Raw genomic sequence first — 22,980 nt, forward strand, 5'->3', positions numbered from 1 at the left:
AGGCATAAGGTTTCGGGATGGTGAGCCTGTGCTGCTTACTTGGAAACCACTTCCAGTTTAAAAAGATAAACAGGAAACGCATAGCTCCTCTGTCCCAGCAATTCTGAGTAATACCAGGGATGTACAGAGAGGATGTGTGCTGGGGGGTCCCTGCTTTTCACGCCCTTCGGCTTTCATCACAGTGAATGGTGATTGATACCTTCGACTCGGGAATTGCTTGACTGGAAAGGGGAATACCAGAATGTGTACCTGATGATTGAACTTATTTCTTGTTTTTTCTCATCCTTATTGTAGCATTTTAAAATCACTTTTTTCAAAATTTTCTGTATTATGGAGGTGGTTTTTCTTGATGGTTGGACTTTTAAAAATTTTTTTAGTAGTTCCCGTTGGCAACTGTTTGCTGCCTTCCCTTCAGACGTAACTTGCAGGGAAATTTTACATTAATCCAAAGTTGGCTGGCTTAGTTTTTGTTTCAGGCTGGCTTAGTTTTTGTATCATACGCTTTTGTTTTCCTGTTCGTTACCCCTGTGGTCATTCCTCAGTGGGTGACGTGGTGTGCTGTGGAACGTGGAAGGGGGGGTGAGTTGGTGGGGTACGGGGGTGTCTGCTCTGCAGGCAGAGACTTGGACTGCACCGGGCTGCTGCAGGCTGCAGCAGCCCATCCCTGGTTGAACACTGAGACAGCCAGCTTCTGAACCGCCTCTTCCACCTCGCGATTGCTAAGTGCGGAAGCCGAGACTTCGCAGTATCACAACAGCATACTAAGGAATGCTTTTTATTGGGTTTAGATTTATGGCTTAGATTTTTATAGATTCAGTGCAGTTTAATTTTTTTTTTTTTGTGAAGACACAGCTTGAAAATTGCCATTTTGCAAAATTTTATCAGTTTTTGTTTGTTTCGGGATTAGATTTCAGTGCTGCTTTGATCCTCTAGTCACAATTTCTTCTTTTGACCCTGGGGTGGCTTTGAAACAAAAATTCCCACTGTAATGGGAAACAGTCTGTGTCTTTAGTGTATAACACTAAAGGAGGAAACTTCCCTTTGTAAAGGCTTTTCTCCATTTGTCTCCCAGTAACTTCCTCCATTCTCATATTTTTTTTTTCTTCTTCTTCTTCTTGTTTTTATATTGTACTGTTATTAGGCATTTCAACAATATTTAAAATACCAGGTATGGAAATGAAAGATGAGTTGATGATATCTGGTATGGAAGAGAGCTTCAGTGATTATTGGGGGGTGAGAGAAGGAAAGGAAAGGACTGTACTAAATGAAAGAGGGCTTAATGCAGTGAATAAGAGAGAAATGCTTTGTTTTGGAAAGGGCTGGGACATGCTTGCTATGCAACTAAATGACGTCACCGATCGGTTTAGTTGCACGTGTCAACCTTAGAGCAGAGCTCTTAATTTTATAAACATTTTACCTAGGGGACTGCTTACAAAATTTGGCGATGGGAGTGAAGATGTTGAAGAGTGAGTGGACATCCTTCGTGTACAGTTGTGTTTACTCCGTGCAGCTCTCGCTAAAGCAGGCAGCGTTCTGGCAAAACCTCTTCCCTTAAAATGCTGCAGGCGGCTTTGCCACTCATAAATAAGTGAGGGCTGGTTGTGCTCAAAGGTCTAACGCATGCTTGACTGTTTATCTGATCGTCAGGAGAATGTCCGCAAAGCAATGCTTTCTTCCCTTGCTCTCCTTCCTGAGGTTATCTTAGAGTGCATATGGAAGTGCCTAATACTTTAAAGCAGATTTTGTGTTGATTAATCCATCAATCATGAGCCAGGCCTGGCAGTGACAGGACGTACAGATATTCCTGCAGAGCTCTGGTGGGGTATGTGCAGCTCCTCTGGTGCCCAAATGTTTGTCTGATCCAGAGCGAAAGCTGCAAACTGCACCGAACTAGTCCCTGAACATATATTTATTTGCTAATTTCAAATACCCTTCACCACAGAATGCTCTGTAACATTGGCATTTATGAAAGAACATGAGTTTATCGACAAACAACAATTCTAACAAGATTAACGTGCTTTTGTCCCACTCTTGGACTTCTAGTTTAACCCTGTTCGTGCAAAGCTGTGATCCATCTTTCCTATGCATCTAGCTCGTCTTATTTGCAGTCTGTGTTCTCAAGTAATTCTGTTTATGGTGTTGGTTTAACTAGGATGACTACTGCACCTTTTCTTTGTAGATCAACACTAAAGCGAGCAGGGCCACCTCCGCTGCCTCCTAAGGTAAGAGATGGTGTTCTTTAAGAGTTTTAGACAGCAAACCCCACTTGCGTAGCCTCAGCAGCGCTTCTGTCTGATGTCTCAGTAGGTTATAAATTCTGTTAAATACCATTTGCTAGCAGACTTCGTGCAGCTTCGTATTTTATGCTGACTTGCAGTCTGTACGGTCTCGACCTCTGGGGACTCCTGGCCTCATACTCTGCCCTAGACAAAGTGACTTGTAGGTATTTTCCCTCTAAAGAGAGCATGCTGCGTGGGATGTCCTCTTGTTCAGCATTCTGCCCGCTGCTGTGATTTTCCATCAGAGAAGGAATACCTCTTTGATTATTCTGCTGTCCAGTGTCTTTTTTCAAAGGCTGATATTTTTTCCTGTGTAGAAGCAGTCTGACTTGAGTTAAACTTGTTTGAAGTTTATGCTTCCAGGTGCCATTCCCCAGGTAATCGTCACCTCTTTTGTTTGTTGCAGCCGAGAATAAACAGTTATCCTGAGGAAAACCTTCCGGACGATGAGAAATGTCAGACAATAAAACATTTCCCAGACTCGCAGAACAGAGCCCCACCAGCTCACAGGAGACAGAGTATCCCTGTTTGTGGGCCTCAGACTGAGTCTTCCCCCGTTGGTATGACCAGCAGCATCAGTAGCCCTGGATTGCTCACAGCTAGATACAGCGACTTAGGTAAATGCATTGCATTTCCTAAAGGTGACTCGCATCCTGTAAAAAGGAAATCAGTTCTAGAGTCAGCTATTTTCAGTAGATAATTTTTTTTAATACAAGCTGATCACGAGGTGCAGCTTTCCTTTTTACATGTGTGCTGGTTCTTATTAGAAGGGGAGGTTTAGGTTGGATATTAGGAAAAATTTCTTCACCAAAAGGGTTGTCAAGCACTGGAACAGGCTGCCCAGGGAACTGGTTGAGTCACCATCCCTGGAGGTATTTAAAAGACGTTTGGCTGAGGTGCTTAGGGACATGGTGTAGTGGTGGGCTTGGCAGTGTTAGGTTTACAGTTGGACTTGATGATCTTAAAGGTCTTTTCCAACTAAATGATTCTGTGATTAGAGCCATGATCCGTGGTGGAAATGTTCTTCCCAAAACAAGGACACTCAGCCAGTCAATACCGTTCCTGTGTTGCCTGCAGGAATAGCAGAAAAACAACGAATGTGCAGGGAGGGTCATCGGCGAGGACCTTGTCACAGCTTTATTCTCTGTTGTGTTTGGCCTGGGGACTGTTTGGATAATGGAAAGCCTTTATTACGGCGTAGCTTAGCACGCAGAAGAGTGGCCAGCTGTCCTGGGAAGGGTTCAGCTACCTGAGATGTGTACATGGAAGTTTCAGAGCTCACTTCTCCACTCCTGCTAGACACAGGGGAGAAGAGAGAATAGGGCAACAAAATATTTTCTATTTTGCTGTGTCAAGTGAGCTACAAAATGTGTCTGGGCTTCTTTTCAGGAAATGGGGATGGCATGCTGAAACTCATTGAAGAAAATGCAGAAGGGTCTGGACAAATCCCTCAACTGCCACGTAAAAAAGAGAAAAGAGATTTTCCTGTGAGTATTGTGACTCTCAGTCTGATTTCACTGTCATGTTAGCTAGCTAGTTTTATGTCAGTGCGTGGGAGGTTATTTTATGATCTTTTTTTCTTCCCACAGAAGCCAGCAATCAATGGTTTGCCACCAACACCGAAGGTGCTGGTAAGAAATCTCATTTGCAGTAGGAGTTTTTGGAAGCCTGCTGTCATGGCATCTCTCTAGTGTCACAAGGTTTATGCTAGAATAAGCCACCGGCTCATCTGGGGTGATTTTCTGCATCTCATAGCCAGTTACTTTTCGTGTACTGAATCCACAATATTTGTTTCCTTTTCTTAAAACTTCCTTTCACCGTTCAGTCTGCTCTAAATGGTGCACCATTTACTCTGCTTAGTAAAGAGAAAGGAGGAGAGGTGGTGGTGATGCGAGAGGGTGTTATTATGCCAACATTTCTGCTTGTTTTCCCTTCATATGCCACTTACATAAGCACTCAATATTGTTCTTACCCAGTAGGTACTTAAAATTGTTCATATCATTCCGATCCCTCTCTGCGTTGACTTAACGTATATGAAGTCTATGAAAAGGTTTGGAAGGCTGCATTGTAGCTGTTGGGGAAGATAAAAATGTTTTTTGCATTACAGCATATTAGAGTAAGTTTGTGTCTGAACAAAGAGAGCAGCGGTGTGTACAGGTGTGGACTAAGTGGCCAAGTGCCAGAAGATAAACACTTTATACTGTAAACTTGTTTCAGGTTTCAGTTTTGGTGTCTTTCAGATGGGAGCGTGTTTTTCCAAAGTCTTTGACGGTTGTCCTTTGAAGATTAATTGTGCAACATCGTGGATACATCCAGATACTAAAGGTAAAGTTATTCTAGGTTTGTATTTTAAACCTGCCTGTTGCCAAAGTGGTAATGAGCTTGTGAAATAATCAATTTCTCTTAAATTTTTAGATCAGTACATTATCTTTGGCACGGAAGAAGGTATCTATACTTTGAATTTGAATGAACTTCACGAAGCAACAATGGAACAGGTGATTTTTGGTGTATCGAACACAGAGAATAGATTTGGGGATATTATGAAGCAAGAAAGTTTGATATTAGAGGGGGTAGATGGGATGCCAGGCTTTGTAGCATAAACTGATTCACATCAAAGGAAGCAATGGAAGCCTGAAAATTAATAGTTCCCCTACCTACCTGAATTTTTTGTTGCTGCTTATGTAACGTTGCTTTCAAAGGAGTTCTCTACTAAAACATCTTTCTTCTCCTTGGAGACAACTGATCACCTGCCCTTTCTCTCTCCGTTTTATCTCCACTAGATGGCATATTGCTTCTCCACTGGATGCTACCATATCCCTCAACCATTTAATTTAGCTGGCATTGTTATCACCAATAAATATGCATTTGCTTCTGTTTTCTTGGGCTCTCTAACCCTTTCCAAAGCCACTTCATACAGTCATGGTATTGTTACATTTGCTTTTTTAGAATCAGGAGTAGCAGAGTATTCTTGGAAGGGAAGTGTTGGCAGATGCTGATAGTGAGATTTATACCTGTAGGTTTCTAAAGCAGTTCACAAAGGCACTTCAGGCCTCTAAAGAGCATTAAATTCAGTCGAGACACAGCACAGGTCGGAAAGCAGAGGTGGCAGGGTGGGTGCACGTGTGAGTAGTAGTGAGAGAAAGATATTTCACAGAAAGGGCACTGCACAGAGGTCTGTGCTTAAGAGGAGGAAGTCCTCTGTTTCTGGGAGCATCGTGCTAGGGGCCAAAATTTGAGAGGGGCAAAAGAAAAGGGGAAGGGGCTCAGCAAGGTCACGTCGGGGGTAGTTTGGCACAGACAAAAGTGAGAGAAGATTTTAAAGGGCTTGATGGTGAGAATTGGGAATTTGAATTCAATACAATTAGATGATCCTGTCAAGTTAAGAGAGCTGAGGGTGCACCTGAATGCAATAGGATAGAGTTGAATATGAAGTTGCTGATCTTTTTGTAGCCTCAGTAGACACGGGGAACAACTACTTACTTTTATAATAAATTTCTAAAAAGTGTGGTGGCAGCTGTTGGAGACCCCCTGGCCTTCTTACCTCAATTTTCTCTTTGCTGTGTTAGTTGAAGTGATCTCTTTCCTTGTACATTTTCCTGAATTATTTCATGTAACAGTCTTCTCTGGACTCTTCCACATGCTTTTTTAATCCTATTGAAAGGTTAGATATGCCAGTGGTAAGTAGACAGAACTTACTAGTGTCTACTTCTGACATTCAGTGCATCCCAAAATGAAAGTTTCCTTTTCTGTGAGAGCATCCTCAGTTTGGAGAGGTCAAGTGCGATCCACTACAAACCCCAGAGGCTTTACAACTGTGTTTCTGCCGTGCCACTTGTTTCCTTATTTGCGTTTGTTTATTTCATGATTTCTCCCCACCAAATGAACATTTTAAACTGTTTCTCTAACTTCTCATTCTGATCGCATCTTCCAAAGTGCTTGCTGTCTCTCCAAGGCTAATATCTCCCAATTTCAGAAGTATACTTCTATTCCATTGTTAGTTTTCCAGTGAAAATACTGAACAGAACCAGACCCAAAGAAGACACTATATATCTACAGGCTGCTTTTTCCTTCTATTAAATAGCAAATTGCGGATAGATAATCTATTTTTATGTCCAACCAGTTGTATGTTTTCTTTCTGCAATTTCTTCTACCCCATATTTTCTTACGTTGCACATGGAAATGGCATGCAGGACAAGGTCCTTCACGTATGTTTCACATCTTACTGTTTCACTGCCCCCAGCACGGCAGTTATGCTGTTATTTCCTAAAGAAGGAAAATCAGATGTTCAGAGGCAGCCTGTTCTGCAGAAGTCTGTGCTAGCCGCTCTTGTTACCCCTTGGTAATTAAAAAGTATGTGGCTTGTTCCTGTGCTACTCTGGATATACAGTCAGTCAGTCAGACTATTTTGCAATTCCCACCGCTCTTTTTATTTGGCATAGGTACTGTGTTTGTCCTTCTTGAGGTCCTTGTTCGTCCTCCATCAGTTCTTGAAGGTAATCATTACTGAGACCTTGAGGTTTGAGCCAGTTCTTAGCTACTGTAAAGTAAACTTCATTGGCACCTGCTGACATGAGTATATCTAGTTGCAATAGTGTGTAACGTGTTCTTTTTCTGCTTCCAGCACAAGTTTCTACCCCAGTGCTATTAACTGTGTTAGTCTTTCTTCCCTCTCAAGCAGTGGGCCAAACCTTCCCCCCCTCCCCCCCCCCCCCCCCCCCCCCCCCCCCAGTTACCACATTTATCAACTTCTCTTATATTGGTAATTAATGTCCATCTTAACCTTTCTTATGTTTCTTCCTTCAGGCTTATCTTGTGATTGCCTCTTCGTCCTTAGCATTGTGTCCTTGTTTCAGTTTTCCGTATTATGTATTGGCGATACTTAAGGCATGGGGGGGAAATAAGAAATATTTACCCCTCTTGGCATGGCTTGGAGACGGTTCATAGGGAACAGCTATTCCCCCTTCTCTTCCGGTGGGGCCATTAAATGAAGCTAGTGGAGCCAAATTAAAAACAAAGAGTGGGTAACTGGCCCCTGCGACTTTTTGCCATGGGGAGTTGCAAAATGCTAGGAGTTATGAGTTCAGAGGGGAGGCTGGACAAATATATGGAGGACAGATCCATTGAAGCTCACTAAATGCATAGAGCCCGTATCTGATTCAGCAGGTTTCTGACCTGAAGACCTTGGTGCCTGGCAGAGCATTAGATGCAGTATTATATACATATTTTTCCATGTTTTCACCATTTTTAGGAGAAATTGTGTCACTTTATGGTGACTGTTGGAAACAGATATTAGGTTAGATGGATGTTTGCTTGAACCAGTAAAATCATTCTTTGTAGAGCCTTGATTCAAGCATCTTCTGCTGTGTTTTGCAACAGCTTCCCTCAGGGGACCAGTCTGCTGTTGTCTTTTTTTAATACGTTTCCTTTGTCTTTTTTAATAGTCTCCTTTAGAAACGGCTTAATGCTTTGAACTCCTTTTTTTATTGGCAATTTTTTCTTGAGGGAGGACCTTACCTATAAATACAGTTCAATAAATTTAGTCTTGTCTTTCTTTTGTTAAAAAAATCCTTGTCCTTATTCTGTTGTCCTGATTCCTTCTTTTTTTGAGACTCCCAAATGCTGTCATTTGCCTTCACTTTTATCAAAATTCCCTTCAGGTTGTCAAGAGGTTCTTCTTAACTTTAAAATCTTCTCAAACCTAGACTAGCTGCCCCGTGAGTAACTTCTTCTCTCTGAAACAAAAATAAGTCCCAACGCCTTCCATGAGCTGTCTGTTTACAAAGCAGCATGCTAACACAAGTAGCCAGGCAGGTAAGTCCCACAAAATTCAGGATTTTGTGGAAATTCAAGTTGCTTAGAAAATACTAATGCCTTTTTTCCCCCTCTTCTGACTTTTGTGGGGTTTAGTAGGTTTCTGTAATAAAGTTATCTTTCTTTCTCCGGCTGTCATTCCTGAGCAAGCTATGTCTTCCTATATATGGTATTCCAGTCCTGCCAGTTGTCCCACTTTGGCTCTGTGCTGCTGATTAACAAATAAAGAAAAATTGAATTTTGAAAGTTTCAGGGGTAGAAGAGGGAAGGAATGAAAACGATTTCAGGCAGATAAAAGGGCTAAGCAAGGGTCCAAAGAGTGAATTAAAGGGCAGACTGTAGTTGCAGCTGGGACTTTCTCCAGTGTCGATCCCTGCAGGAATGGTGGCAGAGGTGGAGCAGGCAGAGAAAACCAGAGTCAGAAATTCCCGGATGTTTCTATTAATGGAATTATTTTCTTTCTTTAGTTGTTTCCTCGAAAGTGCACCTGGCTGTATGTTATCAATAACACCTTAATGTCCTTGTCAGGTATGTATAAATAGAGGGAAAATTACTAAAATTATAGATAAAGAGAAACATTTACAGTCATAATTCAGTACAATGTATTTTGATTGTACTGAAGTAGAAAACTGTGCGTTGTTTCTGGTGTTTGTCTAGGAAGCTTTGCTTCAGGAGAGTTTTAATGTGAAAGACTTTCAGAGATAGAACTGGCTGTTTACCAGTAGTAGAGCCAGTTGTCTGCAGTGTCCCACCATGGGTTTTTTATTTATTTGTTTTTAGTTAGTTTGGAAAAGCTCAGCATTTGGTATTTGTCAAACAAGAGCTGCCTCTGCCAAGGCTGCAATTTGACTGAGAATCTAAAGACCTCTTCTTTGGTCCCTGAGCTAGGAGAGTCAGAATATGGGTGGCTTTCATGTGTCAGAACAAAATTAGGAGAGGATTAACATAGGTGCATTATCAAAATGTAGATGCAGCGTTTGATCATTCTCAGTGTATTGTAGCCTGGCAGCGTCTTTGGTATGAACCGGATTCAGAAAATAAATCCACCCTAAACCAAAACCAGTCTCAATTTAAAGGAGAATGAGGTGGCTGTGAAATACTCCCAATCCAGGAGATTGATTCTTGAAAAAAATATGTTTTTCGGCAGTTGTCGTGGAATAAGACATTCTAGATAGGAAAGAGCGGCACTGTGGCATGCAGACTCATTGTAGGACTGTGCTTTTAAACATGCAGGATTTTGTGTAACACCACTTTTACTGATTTATAGATAAAGAAGATGTCCTGGTATAATTAATTGTTGGTATATAATTACAGCCTGCTAAAAATATGTACATAAAACTAACTTTCAGAGCTGCTTTAGTGTCACCAAAATGAACTTTGAGTTGAATGCCATGTCTTCTCTATATGCATTATTATTGTTGTCTTGTTTTATTTTTCTTCATAACTGGACTTGAAATATCTGACGCACGTGCTCCCTTTCTCTAGAAGGTAATTTTCTATACATACATTTTTCTAAAATGTGCGGCACTCTGCTGGAGGCATGGGTGCGATATCAGTTGTGCTTTTCTCTCTTACAGGGAAAACATTCCAGCTCTACTCCCATAACTTAATAGCTTTGTTTGAACAAGCCAAAAAAACAGGATTAGCTGCTCACATTCAAACCCATAGGTTTCCTGACAAAATACTACCAAGGTACAAATCTTTCACTTACAGATAATTATTAACAAGTGAAAATTCCCATAAATACTGTTTGGGCTGTTGAATTGGTAGCATGAAGGGCCTTCGGCATCTCTTGTTGATGCCTTTTTTTATAATTGTTATTCCAGGAAGTTTGCCTTAACGACAAAGATCCCCGATACAAAAGGATGCCACAAATGCTGTATAGGTGAGTAGGCGTTCCGTTTTGTGCTTCTTTTCCTGGCCTTTGTCGTGGGGCATGGCATGTCTCAAACTCATTTCTTTTTAATAAACTTATAGTTAGTTCATTGTTCAGAAAACAGTATGACTACATTATTTCTTAATGCTGGTGCATAGCTTTCCTTTTAATTAACGTGGGCGTCTTTATGCTCTTCAGCGGAAAAGCATTTTTCATATCAGCTCTTAACCTAGAAATCTTGCTGTCTAGAGCAAGATCCAAAGGGAAACCCTGGAGAAGGCCGGCAGCACACAGCTGACGGGTGTTGCACACTCTCTTTGAGAGCTGCTGAAGCTCTCGGTGAATAAGTCGATGTTTGGGATCACTGGCTTCACTCTGCCACCCGAGCCAACTAGTTACTGTGACCCGCAGACTGCCTGCAAGTGTAACGCTTGTTACGGAATCCCAGACTTGTGGCACGTGCACAAATACCCTTTCTGCTTTGTCAGTTTGGCTCAAGCTTTGACCTAGATCCAACTAGGATCTAGGCCAAAGAATATTGAAAAGAATTTCAAAGAATACTTGAAAAGAATATTTTTCCACAAAGAAAAGGCTGGACATGAATAAAAATTATGTCACCTTGGGGAGGAGTGAAGCCATCGCTCAGGTTCTAAGTGCCCAGAAAAGAGTTAAAGCTCATGGAGTTGCAGATTTGTCTTTGGCTTCACTGAGTTTCAGAAAGGCTTGGGCTTTCTACAGAATACAAGTCCTTTCAAAAACTGGCCCTAGTGCTGTGTGAAATTGTAGCTTTACACTCTTGACAATGCTTAAGCAGAGTATAAAGTACCTAGTTTCAAACTTGGATATCCTCTTTAGCTCATATAAAGTGTCTACAGTAGACGTATTTACAACTGATTCCTGAAGTCAGGCTGGTCTTGTATCCAACTGAGCTTAAAAAAACAAACCCCAAACCCTTCATCACATTATTTCATTAGCTGTCAAAGCTCACAAGAAGTTATGGGACATCTTCACTGCTTGGGAATTTTTTTTATTTAAATCGCAACTTGACCTGGACCTTTCACTCCCCCTGCTCACACAGCCCCAGGAAGAAGGTGTTACGGCTTTTCTGGCCACTCAGCATGTGGCCTCTTTACTGGGACTCAAAGAATGCTAGTGGTTATTAATTATAAGTATAATTGAATTTGTCTGGAATGTAGCACAATATTAATCACTGTGGATATTTGAATGGCAAGCCAGAAGGCCATTATCCGTGTGAAACTGCTACTATTTCTTAAATTATTTGTAAAGATAGCTGCAGGGGTTTTTTTCAAGTATGCATTGAACTTCCTGGACTTAAACCATTTTTTTTTCCTTTTTTTTTTTGTCTGTTTATTTTATATAGTACGAAATCCATACACAGGACATAAATACCTGTGTGGTGCATTGCAGTCTGGAATTGTTCTACTACAGTGGTATGAGCCAATGCAGAAATTCATGTTAATAAAGGTAAGTATTTCACTTTAGTTTAGAACATTTAATCATTATACATTTGTTGAAATAACCTTTCCAGAATTTGTAATGGAAAGTACATCCCAGGCTAGTCCCATCTGTGGGTTCTGAGCACTTGAAAATCTGGCTTGACGCATTTTGACTAAGAAAATCTTGTGACTGCAGTCAGTCAAGTGTTGGATCAAGCCCAGTACTAGCAATAACAGGCTAGCATATACCTCTGCACAACATAATGTTGCTCACAGCTTATGCTGTCTTAAAAAAGCACTCTTGGTAGCAGTGAAAAATTCTTCTGTATCTTTTATGCTTTGTGCATGTTATTTTAGGCTTCTTATTTCCAAGGTAAAAGGAAACTTTACAAATGCCTTATTATGTTTTTTTCCAGCACTTTGATTTTCCTTTGCCAAGCCCTTTGAATGTGTTTGAAATGCTAGTGATACCAGAGCAGGAGTACCCAATGGTCTGCGTAGCTATCAGTAAGGGTACTGAACCAAATCAGGTAGTTCAGTTTGAGACAATCAACTTGAACTCTGCTTCTTCATGGTTTACAGAAATCGGTGCAGGTAAGACTGTTGGTCCATCTTGCGGCCGTTTCATTCTCTGGTAACCATTGATATCCCTTCTTCAGAAGTCATCTGGAAACCCTTTAGGCTAGGCAAAATGATGCCGCTTCTCTATCAAAAGCATTACTGAAGCTGATCCCAGGTTCTTCTTGTGATGACCTGCCAACTTCAGTATAAACTATCTTTCTTAAAAGACTTCATTTTTAGACACATCTTTTATTTTATAAATTTCCTTAAATAGTAATGCAGACCCTGCTGATTGGGTTCTCATTTGTGGTTGCATACTTTTTCCTGGGGTCAGGCTCACTCCTCTTTCCCCTTCTTTCCTGTGGAAAGACACATAAACGCATTCTCGTCTGTCCTCCAGCCCTTGGGGGAGGCTTGTCGTCTTCAGCTGGCTATTAATAAGTAGAAGATTCTGTTTTATCTTCAAAAGCTAGTTGATATCTTGCAGATGCTTTTCTCTGCTGGCTCTGTGGGATATACTTTTTTACATTTAAATACCACTTTTTAGCAGCTGTACCAAGAACTTCATTAATAAAAACTAGAAAAACTATTGAATCTAGCTTAATATCAGCACAATAATCTTTCCAGATGTGGATTTATGGGAAAAGAGCATTTCTTTAGGAGCAAAGATTCCCTTGATGATTCCTTTTGTTCATTATCATGCCTCTTCATGAAGGAAGCTGACTTGTTGTGCTGAACTGTAACATAAAATGTATTTCATGCCAATAAACAGTAGTGCTTTCATATTAAATACATGCTTTGAACTGATGGGTTTGTCCTTGGGCCCTGTACTCCTCCCAGAACATTCTGGGATCATACAGCCTTAAAAAAATGGAAGAGAGTAACAAGTATCGTAGCTTGCAGAAGGCTCGTAGCGTACTGAAAAGGCTGTAGCAGTTGGTGAGAGGTTGAGGGGAGGGGAGGCTGAGATCAGTCTTACGATGTGATATAAAATAATCTGTTTTCTTTTTCACAAGGCAATCAGCAGTTAGATGCCATTCATGTAACGCAGCTGGAAAGAGACACTGTCCTGGTCTGCCTGGACAGTAAGTAACTTGTCTCTGTTCGACAACTTACACCACCTTGTGCAAAACTTCTTTTGCCACAGTTGTTGATTTGAACTCTACCACAAGTTAATTTTTCTCCCTTCATTACTCATTTGTGTTGTAATATTTCCTAGCAGATATAGTTCAGAGAAGTGGGTTTTCATTTTGACTCTTGTGATTCCACTTTCCCTCTTCATGTGTGTATCATTCTTGTTTCTTTTCAAAATGAAATGGAATGCAGCATTACAAATCAGAATTCAAATATATGCCAATCGGAAATTTTCAAAATTTACTGGGGAAAAGTGACATTTGCCTGTTGCAAATGCTGGCAGGACAAATAGCTAACACTCCATTGTACACAGTAATTATAACCGTAACTCTCATGCATCAGAGGTTAATACCTCAATGGGAACTTTGCAATGACTTAGTCTGCCTAAATTTCCAAGCTTTGTGTTGAATTCGCATTTCTGCACTGTTTGTTATTTGCAGGATGGCTGTCAGCAGAGTCTCAAAACATACAGAGTGTCTAAGAAGGTTTTCTATATTTGTTTTGAGAGAAGGATGCTCTTGGATTCATTTTAGGCAAATACTGTAGATGTTAGGTTTGGGCATTTCTTTGTGCCTGAAAGATGAAAGTAGTATTTCATACTTAAAGCCGTCAGCAATCCTTTTCAGCAGTGGGTTTTAATACTTGTTTTTCTGTTTTTCTTGAGAATTTGTGAAAATTGTGAATTTACAAGGGAAATTGAAGTCAAGCAAGAAATTGGCCTCCGAGTTGAGCTTTGATTTCTGCATTGAGTCAGTGGGTAAGTGATTTGCTTCTCTATTGTCTCTCAGGGACTAAGAATTTAGAGGGATGAGTGTTGAAGGGTTTTTAATAATCTAGACTGGTCTAGTGCACCCAGTGGGGCCTGATGCTAAAAATTGCATATGTCAGCATATTGTGAGCTGTCTCTTTGTCTCCACTGGCATGCTGAAGAAAGTAAGGCAGTTGCCAGTGTCTCAAATCTGCGGGTGTTTCCATCTGGTGTTGTTTCTGTTTTATAAGTAAGATGCATCATGATTTGGTTGAAAAAAAGGCTGACTGCTTTCTGGTCATTTCCATAGTACTGAGAAAAAGCTTTGGGGAGGAAAAAATGTTTTAGTAATACATAATTTTGTGTTAGTCTTCTAAAAGCTAAGATTTTATTTAAAGTGGTAGCACATCCATTTTTTAACAGTCAGGGTAATAATATTTGAATGTAATTCTTAGAGGACAGGCTGCTGTCTTTAGACTACTAGAGGACAGCAGCCGTGCTTCTAAAACTTGAATTGCAATTGTCAAGCAAGTATTTCTGCTGTAATAAGCTCTCAGAAGTATCTAATTAACATAAGTTTAATAATTCCGTAGCTCAGAAACTGAACTTCTTTCTGGAATCAAAATCAGTAAAGACACAACTTGGTTTTGTTAGCAGTTCTGTACAACTCGCATTTCTGGGTTCCTCAGGCATCTTCCCTTTAGAAGAAGATTCTTGACGTAGGTATTTTGTATTTTAACAGCAGTTGGTAAAGCAGTGCGCATTCTTTTATACAGCATCTCTATTTAGATATGTCAGACCTGTCCTGAAGGAAGATGTTTTTAATCAAGCCTGTGATTCTTCCCTAAATTCTGACATGTTCTAATTAACTGCTGTACTTGTATCATACAACATCTCCTGCTGACGCATGCATACCGTGACTCGACCGTTGCCTTTTCCTTGAACTCTGAAGGAATTCATAGACAGAAGCATTTATCCCGAAGTCTTGCACTTACCAGCTGACACTGAATAATGTGAGCGGTTCTTTACACTCCAAGTGGTCTCTTGGGAATTCAGGGTATTAAACAACTCTTCATTCTCTGATTGCAGGGTGGAGTGGGGAGTAGCAGGTGAAGATTAGTCTAAGGCTGGCGTGACAAACATTGCTCTTCGGATTCTGCTGAATGCCTTTGTTCTGTGTATTTAAGACATGGCTAATACTGAGCAGATACAAAATGTGACTCGAAGGATTAGTAAAGGAAAACAAATAGGATTTGGAAAAATAAAACACGGTGTAAGATAGGTTTCTGTAGCACTGCTTAAAGAACACCAGGCTCTTCATCTGTTATTTTCAGCAGTCTGGTTAATTAAATCATTCAGAGCTGGTAGCCTTCTGTGTTCTCTCTTTGGCCCTGAATGGAAGGCTCCTCCCATTTTTCATACGCATGTCTATTTTGAAGTAAATATAATAACTCAAATGATCTGTAATTTCCAGCAACCCACAGTGTTTTGGTTGGCAGGAATTTTATACACTTCCTGGTGCTTTCTCCAGAATCATTAGGAAAACAAAGATCCAGAGAATAGAAGTGAAAGGGAGAGAAGGAAAAACCAGAGATGCCTATCTTGTCCTGGCAAACAGGGAATGTCTGAGTGGTATGTTTTGAATAGCACTTCAGAAAGTAATGTGTGTCTCGGATCCAAATAGTCATTTCAGTCCCGTTTTTCTACAGTGATTGTGGAGTTTGGTGGTTCTACCAGTAGTCCAAGTCTCGCCATGTACTTTTTCCACACGCTTCCCGTTATCACTGTTGGTGAGAAACCCGGGTTCCTCTGGTTCACATAAGCCACGCTCGGGTCTGATTTTCACAGACTCACAGAATCGTAGAGGTTGGAAAGGACCTTTAAGATCATCGAGTCCAACCGTAAACCTAACACTGCCAAGCCCACCACTACACCATGTCCCTAAGCACCTCATCCAAACGGCTTTTAAATACCTCCAGGGATGGCGACTCAACCAGTTCCCTGGGCAGCCTGTTCCAATGTTTGATAACCCTTTCAGTGAAGGAAAATTTCCTAATATCCAAATATTTTGTGTTTGATTTTGTGTTTCTCCTTTGCAGTGTGCCTTCAAGACAGTGTGCTGGCCTTCTGGAAACACGGCATGCAGGGCAAAAGCTTTAAGTCAGATGAAGTAAGTAATCTCCCAGTCTCTCCAGGTTTAATTTCTTCCTGTTCCTTATTTACCACTTGATCCTTTGGCCCCTCCAGCTGCTTCCCTAGTGATATTGCTTGTGTTCCATGTTGTCATTGCTTCAGCTCTCTGGTTGCTTTCTCTGACTTGCCTGTATACCTTCTCTTGGTAAAGCTCACACACATGCTTTAGCCAGCTCTGTTTCCAAGATTATCAGTCAGAGACTCCTGAACGGGTTCTGCCCAGAGCCAGTACAGATGTGGTGTAAGCAGCATTTGGGCTTCTTGGCTCTTGGATGAAAAGCTCGAGTTGGCAGCATCCTTTTTTTAAAAAAAAAAAAAGGACACTTGGTTGGTTGGTTTGTTTGTTTGTTTGTTTTAAAGTGTCCCTTTAAAAAAAAGAGTCCGTTTTCCAAAAAGAACACTGTCCTTTCTGATGGCATCCTCTGTGAAAATGCAGGGAAGGCTAGTCAGTCTCTGCTGACAAAGGTTTGATCAACATACTGCATCTGTGCCACCAAGTCATCTAGACTGATAACAGTCTACAATACAAAAATTATTTAAAATAAGTTGTATTTGATGAAATTTAAAACTCTTTTTTGCTTAACATCAATTTATCTGATTCAGTCCTGTAATTTGCACTAAATTGTATTTGAATTTTTTAAGAGACTGATTTTTTTTTTTCCCCCTTCCAATTCAAACCAATAAATTTCATTTTGCTACTGAAATGGACCTAAATGTCTCCATTTTTCTACAGGTTACTCAAGAGATATCAGATGAAACCAGGGTTTTCCGCTTACTAGGATCAGACAGGTAATCACCTTGAAGAAACATAAACCATTCATTTTATTTAAACCAGCTTTCTAGCTTCCAGCCGGGACTGGCTTCCAGCCCACCACAGATCTATCTGTAGGCAGTCCTGGGGGAGGCACTAATGCTGTTTCTGCCTGCAATAGCCAAAAATTTAATTAGTGATTTCATCTGCGTCCAAAATTATTACTAAGAGCCCCTGTGGCCTCCCCCACTTTCCGCTGCAGAGATGGAAGTGTGAACACAAACACAAGCGTATAGAAATACAACGGGAGGAGATAAGCCGCAGGGAGAGATGAGAGCTGCCTTTGGCATGTGGTGAGCAGGGTGCCCAGTGCGCTTCTGGAAAAGCCTGCCTCTGGCTTGGATTTTCCTGGTGAACTGGTGAATTACCTTGGCAGGTAGTTACTTAAAAATAACCTTTGCTGCTCTGGACCTTGAGGTCTGGAAATAGCAGAGCAAACTAGATCGCGTACAGGTTTTAATGCACAGTGGTCTAAATTCACCCGTTCCCCATAACACCCAGATGATTCCTTTCAGCTACAGAGGCTGGGAAGAGCTGCAGCTGCCTCCAGGTTTGAAACCTTAGCAGAAGCTGCCCCAGTCTCTGGATTTGGACATGAGTACTTGCGGTTTTTCAGATAGCTAGAGCGCTAAATGTAGAGGTAGATAGTAATGAGTCAAGAAATCGGTTCTAATCCCTGATCTTCTGCTCCCTCACTTGGCCTTTGGGAAGCCTGGCTCTGACTCACTTTCTGGAAGTAATCCATAATTTTGTGCACTTACATTCTTGGATCCCCTGTCCAGAAAGAGAGTGAGAGCGCGCTAGCTCTTTTGAAGAGGAGGGGTAGCCTATACAAGAAACAGCTGAAGTCTTTGCTTTGCACCGGGGTCACCAAGGACCCACTGTACTTGACCACTGCGGTTGGAATTGAGGATCCCTGCCGCTGCTGACTCTGAGATCTCAAAAATACAAACACAGCGCAACCTCTGACAACGCATATTCTGCCTTTTCTGTCTGTTACCCTCTTGTGCAGACAGGCAGGGGTAATTTCCTTCCCTGTCACTCCCAGCAGAGCAGGGGGCATTTTATTGCAAGAACGAGCTTTTGCTAAGGTCCGCTGCGGTACAGATGCCATGTGTATTAGTCCAGGTACGCGCTGTGCCACCATCAGTGAATCTTTCCTGCGTGCTGGAATTGGTACCTTTAAAGGGCTCGTATTTCTGTGTTGGGCTGGTGAACACAGGAGCATCCTAAACAGACAGAGGGATGGGAAGCAGCGTCTCATCTCGTCCAGCTTGCACTTTTATAGAAGACATGCATATCTGAGTAACAACTTAGCCCAAAGCACTTCTTGGGGTTGGAGGTAAGGTTGAAGTCCCTCTGCTGCATGCAGTTTTGCAGAGAAGCCATTTTCTTCCATTCTGATCTCATCAAACTGCCAAATCGTTTGGTTTTTTATTTTTCCATCTCTGTACAAATGGAGCAGGAGTCTTTTCTACCGTTCAAGTGAATGAGATGCGGTAGCACCTTTTTGGCTTGGATCACTTGAGAACTGCTGAGCTGCAGCAGTGAAGATCAGGGACAGAGGCTGTTAAGAGCGAGGCTTGCTTTGAAAACTCTTTGAGCAATGTGACATGGGAGGGGAGCGTGTGCAATGCTAACCCTGAGACAGGCTCCCTTTGAGAAGTCTAACTCGGAGTTCAAGTGGCACATTTGGCTTATTTGATACACAGGAAGTAAGCAGAAAGCAGAGAGAAGTTTAATCTTAAAAATGACAGGATATTGTCCTAGTGTAGAGAAACGCAGGAGCTAAGCAGTTGGAAGGGAGAGGGGAGGTCACAGGCCCAGCCATATCAGCTGCTGAGATGATTGTCGAGGTTCAGCATGGGACAGCTGTGTAGAAGACAGCGGTCAGCGTGCCAAGACAGGGGAGACAGGTTTTCCAGAGGAGCCTGCAGGAACATGATCCAGCAGGACGAAGGCCGAGATGGGGTTGAATGTTCCCTATGAAGCCATCGGCTGATAAATATTTAGAAGGGAGGAGATCTATTTAGGTTAGTGGCCGATGCTTATCACAAAATGTAGGAGGTATACATGTATTCGGGCTGCGGATGATAGCAGCGTTGCGCCTCCTCACAACCCTCTGGCTCTGAGGTAACTTCCCAGTAGAAGCAGAGGACACAGCTTATTTCGAGGTGGAGGATGTCAGTTTGGAAGAGGTTTGTAACACATTCCATGTGCCTGTGGTTGAGAGGGGCAGATTCTGGTTCAAGAAGCTGCTTCTAGTCCTCTGTTCCTTGTATATTCCGCTTTAGTGTGTTTAGCAGAAGCGATGCTGGAAAATGAGGTAACTGATTTAAAGAATAAAATACCCAAGATATTTAGGAGAACCAATGTCCCTCCAATCTGTAGAAACCTGTGAGCAACAAGTTTGTTCCTCCTCGGTAGTTACACCATGTGCTTCCTATTTTGCCACTAACCGTTTTGGATTCTCTTTGTGTTTGATTGCAGAGTGGTAGTGTTAGAAAGCAGGCCAACAGAAAATCCGACTGCACACAGCAACCTCTACATCTTGGCTGGACATGAGAATAGTTACTAAGCAACAGTAACCTAACACAAATAACCGAGTGAATTTGCCACACGAGGACCGAAGAAGCATTAGGAAACTCAGTACAAGCGGGACTGTGACTTACTGTTTCTTTTCTTGACACCTAAATGATGTTGGTTTAGGGTGGAAATCAATACATTTTTGCAGCTGGGAACAGCTGGTTCTGTCTCTTGCCACTGTGTGGTTGGTTATATCGAGTTTGCTTAATAAAAGCTATGAGGTAAATAGCCCTTTACTCATTAGTTGCAGGGAAACAGAGCCTTTAAAAAAATGTTTTGCGGTAAAGGTGCCATAAACTGTTAAATATTTTACTTCCCTTGGATTTTCCTTATATTCTGTAGATACAGATATAGTGCTGGCTGTTTCCCTGTTTTATACTGAGTCTTATTCTTAATAAAAAAGATTTGTGTAGGAAGTGAACGTATCTGCAAAGCTTTTTGGTTTTAAATCTGCCATTCAGTATGGCTTTGTATAATAGACTATTTAATCCTTATTTATTAATCTGCTGCTAGAATGGTGTAATGTATCTAACTTTTAGCAAAGGAAGGTTGCAGAGCAGCTTACAATTTTTTTTACAATTGTATAAAGATTTGATTATTCTTTTTTCTCGTAGGGATGTAGTGCATTATGGAGGGGTATGTTACAATGTTGGTTGATCTTGTAAAAATGCAGTTTTGTACAACAAAGTATTTTGTATTGATTTTTTTTTTGCCTGCAGAATTGCCATAAAAGGGATTTTCTTCTTTACTACTAGATGTAGGGTGTGTGTACACAAAATATAATATGATATCAGACATGTTGCTACTGGGTGGGTGTGTACAATATACGTATGTGTGTGTGTGCATGTGCGCATGTGTGTTAAGTTGACCGGCAGTGTGTATTTTTTATATATATATATATTTATATATATATAAAAATGTACAAAATATATATGCTTTATTTTCATAAATTAGGGATAAGCCTTGTGACGTGAAAGGGAAATTGTACCTGGTCATCATCCTTAATGAATGAAAGTATCATGTATCAGGCTGCCCATGACGTATAGTTTATTTATACTATTCCAGAGGGGAGCCTCCAGTGCTAACTGAGCGTACGAGCTTTTGTGTTCGTACAGCCATCCAGCTGGTGTCAGTCGCTTGGAAATGGCTATTTCCCCAGCTGTGTAGTATAAATAAATATGATAAGAACCAGTATTCTATATTAAAGCTTTCGATCACCTTTTCCCTTTCCCTATTTTGTCACCTGCATTTTTCTTTCTCTCTTTATTTCTCCATTAAAGAGTCACACCGGTTCCTTTTGTCTTCCTCATTAATTACAATTCTTGAGGTACCGTTAGATATAAATATAGACCGACTACAGGATAGCATCTGGTTTTACTACCTCACATTAACCTGCTAGCTTTGATGTCCCTAGGCAGATACGGTAGCAGTTGATAAACATTGGAATTGAGGGGTTTTAAATGAAGTCCTGCAGCGTGCCGCTGCCTATGCGGCGTCTGTGATCTGCTACCCTAGGAAGGACAGGTTAGAAGCTTCCCATGTCATTTTAATAAAGCCGTAAAGGTAAGTGTGTTCCAACGGCTTGGCCTGTCTGAGGGCTCTGCTGACGCAGCGGAGCCGGAGTGGTTTGATCTTTAACTCGCAACCTGAGGAACAGGGCGCTGGGTTGTCTGCTTCGGCATCAGGCTGCGCGATTCATAATTTAACATTGACGGAATTAGCTCGGCACACGTGATGACTCAGTAACGTCTCTTTGTTACTAGGTACAGCAGGAGTTTTATGTTGTTCTGAAGGTCTGGAAGGAAAAATAGACTTGCACATAATTTAGCATTTTATCCACTTAGTGTTGTCATTCAAAACTAATTCTTGTTATTGACTTGATATTTAAATCAAGTCAAGCTTTTCAGTTCTGAAACTGTATCAAAGTTTAATAAATAGTAAGTGTACAGATAAAAATCAGTTCACATCAGCTGTAATTGGATCAGCAGTATTAAAAGAGGGACATGTAATTTTTGTGTTTTAAAGAAGTCGAGTTCTCTAGAACTGAAATTACTTCTCCATAGGTAACAGTGATTGGTGATTAACCTCAAATGGTGTAACTCCTAGTCTACAAAGACTTGAGAACAAAAATGAAGGCAAAGTGAAGCACCAGGTGTAGATGTTGTAGAGCAAACGCTTTCACTTAACTTACCTCATTCACTGCAAACATAATTTTGGCATCATCTTTGAAAACACTTAAAGAAGATCTCTAAAAGACTAGAGAAATCTGTAAATAAAATATGAATATTTATGGAAAGTAACTGGAGTAAATAACTCTTAGGTCATGACACTGTCATGCAAAAGTAATGAACTGAAAGTATTTTTCTTTGAATGACATGACTGGTGATTTGCTGAATCATAAAAAAATGAATCTAGGAAAGTCCTCATTTAATCAAACCTTTTTTAGCCGTTAAAGCATTTCTAATGGCATATTCTGAAATGCTTCGTCTGGTCCGGTTTTATAGGCAGTGGCATTTTTGGCATGATCTGCAAGAAACTGTTTCCTAGTGTAAAACCTCACTCGTTAACTCTTAGCGGAGTGTAGCACAATGGATTTGCATGTTTCATAGCTGAACCGGCCAGCCTCGGTGACTCCGACTAGTGTAATTTGTATTTGTTAGGCTGTTTAAGTTAGTCTGGTGGTGTCTGTATCTTTGTTTTTGTGACATTTCAACCAGGGTTGAGAGCCTAGTGTGTGGTTTTGGAGTTTATAAAGCAAAAGCTTGCTCGCCCCCTCATTGCTCTTTTGACAGATATCAAAGCATTAGTTACGTGATGCACGAGGTTCACGTATTCAACTTGAAAGCCTTAAAACAGGCTGCCAGGGCTCTTTGAAGTCCAAACAGTATTTGAAGAGCAGCCTGTAGATTAGTCTGTTTTGATTTCCTAGCCAAATTCAGTGTAACTGAAAAATACAACTGTAATTGTGATGGCATCTCCTTAAAAGATGAAAGGTACAACGCATCAGTGAGCCACTGTGTCTCTGAACGAAAAGGACAAGACTGGGAGACTTTCTGAAATGTGCTTTTTACCTTGTTTAGTCATTAGATTGTAACTGAGACTCTAACTGCACTCGTTCCAGTTTGTGTAACTAGGCTTCGTTCTGCGTACATTTCTGTTGCAGTTCATTTCAGTCTATGCCAAATAAACTATGCTTTATTTGATACCTAGATGTGGTGTGGTGGACTTGCTGGGAACAATACGTTATCGGACATACCTCGAAGGAAGTAAGCTGGTCTCCAGGTTTTATGGCAGTGGGTGGGAAGGGCCTGACCCAGGGTTGGCCGCTCTTTTCGACCCTACGGACTGCACAGGGAGGCACGGGCCATCTCCCCCATAGAGCGGATCAGCTGGAGGAAAGGGAGGTCTGGGGGTAGCACGGAAATGAGAAATCGGAATAGCAGTGGCAAGCTCTTTCTAGCTTCGTGCTGCCCAGCACTCTGCTCCAGCACAGCCCTGCTGCCAGTCGCCGGGAGTCACCACGG

At 41.3% G+C, this 22,980-nt stretch overlaps 1 protein-coding gene across 5 annotated transcripts in view; it reads left to right on the top strand.

Annotated features, from left to right (window-relative positions):
- MAP4K5 (mitogen-activated protein kinase kinase kinase kinase 5) overlaps positions 1–22,659 on the top strand; it is a 71,168-nt gene extending 48,509 nt beyond the window's left edge. For 2 of the 5 annotated variants that reach the window (XM_075503970.1, XM_075503969.1), the window contains exons 17-33: positions 1,422–1,466; positions 2,153–2,222; positions 2,686–2,896; positions 3,669–3,766; positions 3,869–3,910; positions 4,520–4,604; positions 4,695–4,774; positions 8,558–8,618; positions 9,668–9,782; positions 9,917–9,975; positions 11,348–11,451; positions 11,840–12,017; positions 13,001–13,069; positions 13,783–13,875; positions 15,966–16,036; positions 16,793–16,848; positions 19,361–22,659. In XM_075503970.1, the coding sequence (XP_075360085.1) occupies positions 1,422–1,466; positions 2,153–2,222; positions 2,686–2,896; positions 3,669–3,766; positions 3,869–3,910; positions 4,520–4,604; positions 4,695–4,774; positions 8,558–8,618; positions 9,668–9,782; positions 9,917–9,975; positions 11,348–11,451; positions 11,840–12,017; positions 13,001–13,069; positions 13,783–13,875; positions 15,966–16,036; positions 16,793–16,848; positions 19,361–19,448 (1,525 nt within the window). In that variant the 3' untranslated portion in view covers positions 19,449–22,659. The remainder of the gene's footprint in view (positions 1–1,421; positions 1,467–2,152; positions 2,223–2,685; positions 2,897–3,668; positions 3,767–3,868; positions 3,911–4,519; positions 4,605–4,694; positions 4,775–8,557; positions 8,619–9,667; positions 9,783–9,916; positions 9,976–11,347; positions 11,452–11,839; positions 12,018–13,000; positions 13,070–13,782; positions 13,876–15,965; positions 16,037–16,792; positions 16,849–19,360) is intronic. The other 3 variants (XM_075503972.1, XM_075503973.1, XM_075503974.1) reach the window with 3 other exon arrangements.
- Positions 22,660–22,980: the final 321 nt, after the last annotated feature.

Source organism: Mycteria americana, chromosome 5 (assembly GCF_035582795.1).
Source record: "Mycteria americana isolate JAX WOST 10 ecotype Jacksonville Zoo and Gardens chromosome 5, USCA_MyAme_1.0, whole genome shotgun sequence".
NCBI lineage: Eukaryota > Metazoa > Chordata > Aves > Ciconiiformes > Ciconiidae > Mycteria > Mycteria americana.